This window comes from Pinus tabuliformis, chromosome 2_2 (assembly GCF_031772625.1).
Source record: "Pinus tabuliformis cultivar Carrire ecotype Pingquan chromosome 2_2, CPIR1, whole genome shotgun sequence".
NCBI lineage: Eukaryota > Viridiplantae > Streptophyta > Pinopsida > Pinales > Pinaceae > Pinus > Pinus tabuliformis.
Window position 1 is genome coordinate 1,208,876,126 of NC_142300.1, and position 9,784 is coordinate 1,208,885,909.

Consider the following 9,784-nt stretch of genomic DNA (forward strand, 5'->3'; position numbering starts at 1 on the left):
ATTGAGCCCCATTTAGTTCATCCAGCAAATCATCAACAACCGGGATGGGAAATTTATCTTTGACGGTCAACTTATTGAGGGCCCTGAATTCTGGACACATACGCCATTCCCCATCTTTCTTGAGCACCATGACCACCGGTGATGAATAAGGACTAATGCTGGGACGAATGACTCCTGCTTCCAAAAGTTCCTTGATTATTTTTTCTATTTCATTCTTTTGGGCGAACGGATATCGATATGGGCGCACATTTGGTGGTTGGGCCCTTGGGACCAAAGTGATGCTATGATCATGTTCCCCTCTCGAGCGTGGAAGCTCATGAGGCTTGTCAAAGACTGACAGATGGTTATTTAAAATTTGTTGCATCTCAGGATGAATCGGAAGCGAATTGGGTTCGACGGCCTAGATGGCATTAAATTGAGCTATAACTCCATGATCACCCTTTTTTAACAATTTTTCCATCCTATGTGAGCTGATGATAGAGGGAACTCCCGCCTGGAGTCCGCGGAGGGTATGTGTGGAGTTGTTCTGCTTAAAGCTCATATATAACTCCTGGAAATCCATTGTGATTGGCCCAAGTGTGCAAAGCCATTCAGCACTAAGGACATTGTCGCACCCTCCTATGTGTATGGCAAACATGTGGGTCTTCAACTGATAATCCCCCATTTGAAGTTTGACATTTTCACAGCGACCTTCACATTTCATTGTTCCCCCATCCGCAATTTGGACTTGGAAGTTAGAAATGGCTCGTACAAAACAATGCACTGCTTCCGCGACTCTTTGATGGATAAAATTATGTGTGCTTCCACTATCAATCAAGACTACTACTGGGCGGTGCTTAATAAAACCTCTGATTTTGAGAGTTTGAGGTGAAGAAATCCCTGCCAAAGCATGCAGCGAAATAACTGGTTCGTCAAGGACATTGTCCTTCTGGTTGTCCTCTTCGTCCTCCTCAGGTTCCTCAAGTGGTGGGGCTTCCTCCGATGAGTTGTAATCAGTAGCATCAATTTGAAAAAATTTGGGCTCCTTGCATTTATGACCTGGGGAGTATTTTTCGTCACAGTAGTAACATAATCCCTGCTTTCTTCTTTCTGCCATTTCTGCAGGTGACACCTTTTGAACCTTAAATGTTTGAGTAGTGCTGTGAGCCTGTGGGGGGCAACCCTTGGCGGTGAAATTTGGGCGATTGGACTGGGCTGCTAACGCACGTTCAATTTTACGAGCTACCCTGCAAGCCTCCGACCATGTGGGAGGGTGGTGCAGTGGGACGTGAGCTTGTATGGCCTCTTTAAGACCACTGATAAAACATTCCGTGTAGAACGCATCTTGGAGACCCGTAGTGCGGAAAGCTAAGGCTTCAAAGGCTATAATATATTCATCCATTGTGCCAGTCTGTCGAAGCTTAGTGAGACGACCCAAAAAAGCACAGTCATGAGATCAAAGCACTCTATAAGAGCTTTTTTGAAGGTGTCCCAAGTCCAGAACCTTCCATTGCAACGTTGATACGATTGCCACCATTGTCATCTTTCATTGTCCAAGTACATGCTCCCCACCATAAGCTGAGTCTCATTATCTAAGATGTGATTCAGATTGAAATATTGCTCCATTTGTGCTACCCATGCTGCCGGGTGAGAACCATCAAATTTATGCATATCCAACTTGGGTGGTCGTAGACGGGATTGTTGGTGGGTGCCCCAGAGGTGAAGAGAGTGGCTAGACACCCTCACTGTGTTCATTGCCAATATATGCCTCCTCGCGAGCTTCCGCCTTGCCCTTTGAGAGTGCGTTAGTTAGTGTCGTCAGTTGATCTTGGAGGTCTTTCAAGGATTGTTCAAGTTTGTCGATCTTCTCATTGGCCATAGCTTGAGCTCTAGTTTATGCCATGCGTCGATCCGATGTACTTGAAATTTGGGACCGCCCAAAATTTATTTTTTTTGCACTAATAATTGAACGGTACCACCTTGCTCAGCGCGTCGTCCTGATTCTTATGGGCTAGATCACTAATAAGCGCCCCGAGGGGTCTTTTTTTTTTCTGAAAACTCCCAACGGAGTTTTACTCCTTGCTTAGGAATACTGCAGTAGCCGAATCCCCAAAATGTTAATTCTGCCAAAAGTCATGCGAAAATCACGCCCCGGTATAGGAACCCACACAACTACTCAGATCTGGATGGCAGCTCTGATGGATCTGAGAGATCTGAATGGCTGATCGAATAAATCTGATTGGCGGAACAGATTGCTGCTGCGGATCTTATGGATCTAATAGATCTGAATGGCTGTTCTGTTAAATCTGAGCTACGGTACTGATTTCTGCTGCTGCTGCAAACCCCACTTGCGAGATCTGATCTGGCAGAGATTATGCGTGCTCCAGAGATAGAAAATGGAACTATGGTCTCGAGGAGTGTCAGGTGCTATATACATAAGGGTCTGACAGTAGTACTCGACCCAATTTTTCAGGGCACTAACCAAGGAGGATCAACCGTACCGTTAGCCGTACAACCCGACTACCCTATCGTACGGGCGAGTAATCTCTCCAAGCGTTGTTCTCGGTGTACTGTAGCAACCAGACGGCCGACATTTTATCTATGGCGAGGTTTCAAGGGAGCTAGGGGGCTTCCGATATACCAGAGGGTACTTGGAAGACAATCCATGCGCGGTTTTGTCTAATGCGCTACTACTCGAAGGGGTACCCACAGGGTTTACAAGGGAGTCCAACAAGCGTGACCACTTCTTGTATTTCTTGCGTGCATGCCTCCCCAAATCCGCATGTTTATGCGCTCAACGACAGATCCTGTGGTTTAAAGACACCGGAACACGTCTCTAGCCAAAAAAAAATTGCTAAAAAATGGAGATCCCACCGGCCCTGGAAAGCACTCTGATACCACTTGTTATGCTCTTAACCTGCAAGATGATACAAGAATACCAAATATGCGCAGAAATATACCCAGAACATAGAACAGTGAGAAATAACAGCAGGTTTTTTATTGTTCAGAAAGTAATGTTCACTTGCCTCTTCGAGGGGGCAACCTCCAATAGAGCAGAGCTCGATTACAAAATAAGACACAATGCTCCTCGCAGGGAGTCTCTATCCTTTATATATGACTCATACATGTAATACCATGGAGCAATACCATGGTTCTTATTAATACCATCTATCTAATACCATGGCCCATTTGCAACTAACTGTGGTCCCGTCATTAACTGCGGGTTAACCACTTACAATTATTAATATGGGCTTTATTGACTCTTTACTTAACTATAACTATGACTCGATCCTACTACATAAATAAGGGGGTTAGGGTGGAACACTAACAAATAACACCTTGTTCAACACCAAGGCTTCCCTGATTTCTAGCATATTTTCCACATCCTGTGGTGGTGCCTCTGCTTCATCGGCCTGGGCGACATATGCTCCCCTCTGCCCAGTTTGTTCGTTTTCAGGACATTCAAAGGACCTGTGTCCCCACTTGTAACACTGATAGGCATTTCCTCTGCCTCTGCCATTATCTCTTCCTCGTTGGTATGGCCTTCTCCTCTGGTGTTACCTTCCCTTTCACTCTGTCCCGCAGTCTTCGAACCACTACCCTCTTCATTACTATTGAAAGTCTTACTTCTGCCAAAGGTCTATCCTAGACCTCTACCAGAACCACGTCCTCTCCTGGCATTTTGTTTCCTAGCAATCTTTTCCTCTGCCTTCAAAGCACTCTGATAAGCTTCTTCTATGGTTTTAGGGGAAAGAATGCTAATTTCGTCTAGGATCTCCATCCGTAGACCATTTACAAACCTCGTTGTCTTCTCAAGGGTATCTTCAACATAACCACCTCTCAAATTAATTTTATAAAATTCTTCAGTATATTCCTTCACAGTCATCATTCTTTGTTTTAGGTTTTGTACTTGTCTATAAAGGGCAATTTGATAATCTTTAGGCAGAAACTTGCTCTTCATTTTCGCAACCATCCTGTCCCATTTTTTAATCAAGGGTTTGTTTAATCTCCTCCTTTCTGCCTGTACACTATCCCACCATAATGCTGCATGTCCCTTCAATTTGGTGACAGCAAACCTGACCCTCTTATCTTCGTTGATTTCTTCATACTCAAAATATTTATCTAATTCACTTATCCAGTCTAACAATGCCTTTGTGGACAAACTACCATCATAATTAGAGAGCTCTGGTTTTGGCTTGCTGCTAGCCAACAAAACTAACTTCAATAGCTTAATTTCTGGTCCTTCATCATCTGACCCATCTGTCATGGCTATGTTTTCCTCCTCACTATCATCCCCACCTTTCGTCTCTCTACGCCTCCCTGCTTCCAACACTGCCAAACATGCAATTAAGTTTCTAATCTCTTCTCTTAACCCTTCATCTGCTGCTCTTCTGACAGCTCTTCCTTGACCCCTTCTTCCTACCTCCATCTTTACTGAGAGAAAGGAAAAACCCTGCTCTGATACCAAAATGATGTCGTCAATTTACAGTCTGCACCGATCTCCAAACCTTATTGGTTACGGCCCCTTTAAACAGTCTCTGTGGAGGGTTTTAGAACAGTAACCCAACCTTTTCCCTTCACCGATTCTTCCTATCAGAACTCTGCAGTCCCTCTATAACCCTTCAAGCCCTCACGCCTGCATACATGTAACTGCCCCTCTTTAACCTTGGTTGTTTGGATTTATTATATAAATCCTTCAAATCGGCGCTATCATGGTTGTAAAACCTTTATGAAGGATTTACGCACAAAACACGCGTAACAAACAATTTCCCCACTTAATCCATAGGCTTGGCACAGTTTTCGAAGGCTTCACTTTATCACAATCGGGTATCGGCCCCTCCGTGGGTCACAGTACCCACTCCTTCCACTTCCCCGATATGCGATTACACTATCGGGACTCTACAGGCACGCTTTTTACACTAAAAACCCGCTCCCTTTGTTATATCGGAAATTTTGGGAAATACGAGAATACACAGAAAAATCCGCTCCGATCACTTAAGTCGGATCTCAAATTTTATGCACTGGGGCTTAGAAATATCATCGGGTCCGCCTTTTCGCCGGCGTCCATACTCCTCCGCCGATAGACTCCTTTCAAAGGTTGCGATGCGACCACGCCGATGATCACGTCGACATTTGTCGATCAAAATCCGCCGACTAAATCTTCGTCGTTGATCTTTCCCACAGATCCAACGGTCCTCGCTCAATCGCTTGATCGCAATCGGCGTTTGCCTGAGGTCGGCGTTATTCCAATCGCCGATTTCAATTCCGCTGATTCAATCTCCATCGTTGATCTGTTGGATCCAACGGTCCCTGAGCGTCACCTTCTTAACCTTTCGCTCCTCTGTTGTTCAGAGCTTTTCACGCTTCCACTGCGTCACAAGCAAGTTTTCTCTATGTGTGCTTTCGCCTCCTTGAGTCCGCCGAATTCACTTGCATATATATATATATATATATATATATATATACAGAAGCTATAATTCATAGTTAATTCATCCTCTAATCATTCGAAATACACAATTACACAGATTTTGAATTGGACTTTGCACATAACAAATAAACAAAGGATATATTCTGAAACTCTGTCTCTCTCTATGGTCTACTCGCCTAACACCAGTGGCCTCTCTTACATTCTGCGCGTAGGCTTACAATCCTTTTCAATTCGGCTAACCCCCTACTCTTCTCTCTTGTTTTCTTTTCAATACATCATTAGCAGTTTCTTTTACAGTTCGAGGAACTGTTCCTCAATTATGAAACAGTTTCTTCAAACAGTTCTTAACTAATCCTAACTTAATCTGTTTGCCTAATTTAAGAACTAACAATCGTTGATTCAACATTAATTTAAAATGAAACAAATTAAAACAGAACAAAAATACTTCCCAGTTGTCGCCTCTTCATTCGAATGCTCTTGCATCAACACATCTAGGGTGGACCCCACTGCAAGTTAAACCGAAGAGTGGATCCCTAGACAACCAGATTTGTCACTTTTCCCAAAGTTTGTTAGTTAAAGGAGACGTAAAAGTGTTCATCGCAAATTGTCGTCAATCTGAACTAAAGAGATATCCGAGTCAAAAGTTAGATGGGCCCTAAGAGTTAACCTGTAAAAGAAGTAGGTATGGGTTCACGAGGTATCCGGAGCTCGACGAAGTGCACCAATACCCAGATCACCAAATATCTGGATTTCTTATTAAAGTGAAAAGGTATACAGATCAATGATACCATCTGGATCTCCGAATCTAGCACAAGTGTAAAAGATATCTAGGTCCCCATGATACCAAATTGAAGAATTGCTAGAGTAAACCTCTGGATCTCCAAAATCTGCATTACAATTTTAGTTTTTGGGAATCGTGCCAAAGGAAATGGGATTTCGATATTTTTTGCCAGTGGAGAAAATTGAGAATTTATGGAGGACACTGGCCATTAACTTTGGAACATTGTTGTGGGCATAAAAACACAGAGATCATCTGCAAGAGGGAGAGATAGCAAACCTTTCAGAAGAACTTTAAAGAGCATTGATCAACAATTAAGGGAAAAGTGTTATGAATATAATTCATAACAATTAAATAAATAAAATAAATATAAATATTAATTAGGTTAAAATAGTCATTAAGTTAGGTGAAAAGGCATGTCTAAAAGACATGCCCATTCACGAAAAGTCACTTGGTGAGGTATAAACACAGGGCCTCATTGTAACATTCAAATCATCATATATTATCTTATACAATTTTATATATATAATAAATTATTATTACAAATATCTGTGTGTATTTTTACGTTCAAGTTTCCAAGCTATCAGTGTTCATACTTCAGCGATAGTTTTTATGTTACAGTGGTATCAGAGCCATGGCACACGATATAATCATGCTGGCCTTTGAACGTAGTTCGCCACACAATGTGCCACTACGTTCACATCCTGATTATGTTGAACAAATTAGTGTTCAAGAAGTATTTCATCATTTAGAAAAATCATGTGCAGAAGTTAAAGCATGTCAAAAGGAAATCGATAATAAGGAAGAGAATAGTGACAGTGAAGAAAAGGAACAAGGGAAAGCATAAGAATAAGATTTTGATCACAATGATGACCCAAAAGAAATAAGTGATAATTCATCTACTCTGATTACAGGTGTTGATCGTTGTCAATGTAACAAAATCAAGGTATTTCTACTTGTTCACAGCTCCAACAACAATGCCAGTTCATTCCCAGGCCACCTGATGGAAGCCCTAATACAGATTCTCAGTGAGGAAATGGTGTGCATTGTCAAATACAAGTTGCACAGATACCCAGTGAGGGGAGCCAAAATCAATTACAGCGATGATATCGGCCCAGGATAACTAACCAGGAACTTCAAAAAATATGTGGCGATTCAAACTCTATTATTAAACCTCTTTTTGAGAAAACACTAAGTGCAAGTGATGCAGGTCGGATAGGACGCTTAATTCTTCCAAAAGCATGTGTTGAGGCATATTTTCCATCAATATCACAGCCAGAAGGAGTACCTCTAAAAATTCAAGATGCTAATGGAAAGGATTGGGTATTTCAGTTTCGATTTTGGCCCAATAATAATAGTCGAATGTATGTTTTAGAAGGAGTAACACCCTATATACAGTCCATGCAATTACACGCTGGTGATACAGTGATCTTCAGTCAGCTTGAACCAGAAGGACAGATAATTATGGGTTTCCGAAAGGCCTCAAATACCACATCTAAACAGGAAGCTTAGCCTTCAACAACAACCAATGAAGCCTCTCCAAATATGGGATGTGGTCCTGGCATTTTTGAAAACATGTCAACAGATAGCAATATTTCTGAGATCCCATTTCATTCTAGAATACATCAAAAACCTTTACGTGCAGAATATTGCTCAGAAATTGAGCTTGGGGAGCCACAATGGATCAATTGTGATATACGCAATTTCAGAATGGATATTTTGGGTCAGTTTGGTGTTATTATGGCAGACCCACCCTGGGATATTCACATGGAATTGCCATATGGAACAATGGCTGATGATGAGATGAGGAATTTGAATGTGCCAACTCTACAGATTGATGGTCTCATTTTCCTTTGGGTTACTGGACGTGCAATGGAACTTGGACGAGAATGTCTGGAACTATGGGGTTATCGTCGCATTGAAGAGCTTATCTGGGTGAAGACTAATCAGCTTCAGCGAATTATTAGAACAGGGAGAACAGGCCACTGGTTGAATCACAGTAAAGAACATTGTCTTGTTGGTATTAAGGGTGATCCAGAAGTGAACCGTAACATTGACACAGATGTCATTGTTTCTGAAGTTCGAGCGACAAGCCTGGAATACCCTTAGTATAACACCTTCTACATATGGCTTTACAACGACGACGAAGGAACTCTACGGAATTTTCCAGTACCTGCGGTCCCTGAAGAATCAAGAAGTCATAAATATGCCATAGCAAGAGCTGTTGCAAGGAAGGCCCGCGTTGATGTAAAATACGTAGCCTAGCATGACATCTTGTCTCCACAACAATCGAATGCGCTGGATTGTGGGTTCTATGTTATGAGGTTTGCAGTGGAGTTTTTAAAGAATGCACACTCACCTCATCCTTTACCAGTACACGATTTTTTTCAAATCCTAGACTATTCTGCTAACGGGAAAATGAAAGCGAAGTTCGCTCCAAAGGCTCGATGGCAATTAAGAGATTTTCTTGGATCAGTGAACAGAGATGAGAGGGACTGGATGACAGAATTCTCTAAAGGGAAGCCATGCACCATAGACATTCTCCCATACTATGATCCATTCGAAATTATTGCTGCTAATACGAATGAATTCCAGGCTGATATGTTAAATAGAGTAAAGCCCGTTTATGTGCCATCGAGTTATGTAATTGAGAATTGGAATTTTATCCACGATAATAAAACGCGGTGAGGTTACGGGCTCAACTGACGTGACCAATAGACATGGCCAGCCCCAGTTCAAAAAAACAAATTACGTGCAAATCGACATTTACAAACAAAACAAAAAAATCGATTTATATGACCATTTTAAAAACTTTATAATATAACTAAAGTTTATATATATATATATAAAGTTACATAAATCGATGTATAAATTATATATATATAATTAAAACCAAAAAAAAAAGTTAGGTGAAAAGGCATGTCTAAAAGACATGCCCATTCACGAAAGGTCACCTGCTGAGGTATAAAAGCAGAGCCTCATTGCAACATTCAAATCATCATATATCATCTTATACAATTTTATATATAAAATAAATTATTATTACAAATACTTGTGTGTATTTTTACATTCAAGTTTCCAAGCTATCAGTTTTCATAAGTTTTTATGTTAAAAAAGCCAGTAAAAAGACACTTAAGGGCATCATACTGCAATACCCACTAAAGTGGATAACCATAAATGAAGCAATCCAAAGATCCAACAAACTCCCCAAATTGGATTCACATTAAAAATCTGGAGTTTTTTTATCAAATAAAAATATTGGTTGAATTTCTAAATCCCTATGTGTATCTCTGCAAATAGATAAAAAAACCAAAAAACAAAAAACAAAAAAGCTTTGAAACCTTGACAAAATTTCCAAATACAATAAAAGTATTCCAGTCGATTGTATAATTAGAGATACATAGAAAGAAATAGAATTTGCACTCGGCATAAATCTTTATACATTCTCGAGATTAAAAGTTATAGCATGCAATAGAAGATATCATTCTGCCTTGAGCATATTATATGCAGGAAATCCAATTTACAGGGAGCAAATAATTTGTGTATGTATTTCACAGATACACTGCTAAGTTGACCATAGGTAGAAATTATGGAAAACC

The 9,784-nt window shown here is 40.9% G+C and overlaps 1 protein-coding gene across 1 annotated transcript; it reads left to right on the top strand.

Annotated features, from left to right (window-relative positions):
* The first annotated feature begins 7,730 nt into the window (after positions 1–7,730).
* Positions 7,731–8,294, top strand: LOC149197825 (N(6)-adenosine-methyltransferase MT-A70-like). The gene has a single exon (XM_089408823.1). The coding sequence runs from the start codon at positions 7,731–7,733 to the stop codon at positions 8,292–8,294; it is 564 nt and encodes a 187-aa protein (XP_089264949.1).
* The last annotated feature ends 1,490 nt before the right edge of the window (positions 8,295–9,784 follow it).

Coding starts and splice junctions, on each gene's coding strand:
- LOC149197825 (XM_089408823.1), top strand. CDS start 7,731: ATGGGATGTGGTCCTGGCATTTTTGAAAACATGTCAACAGATAGCAAT.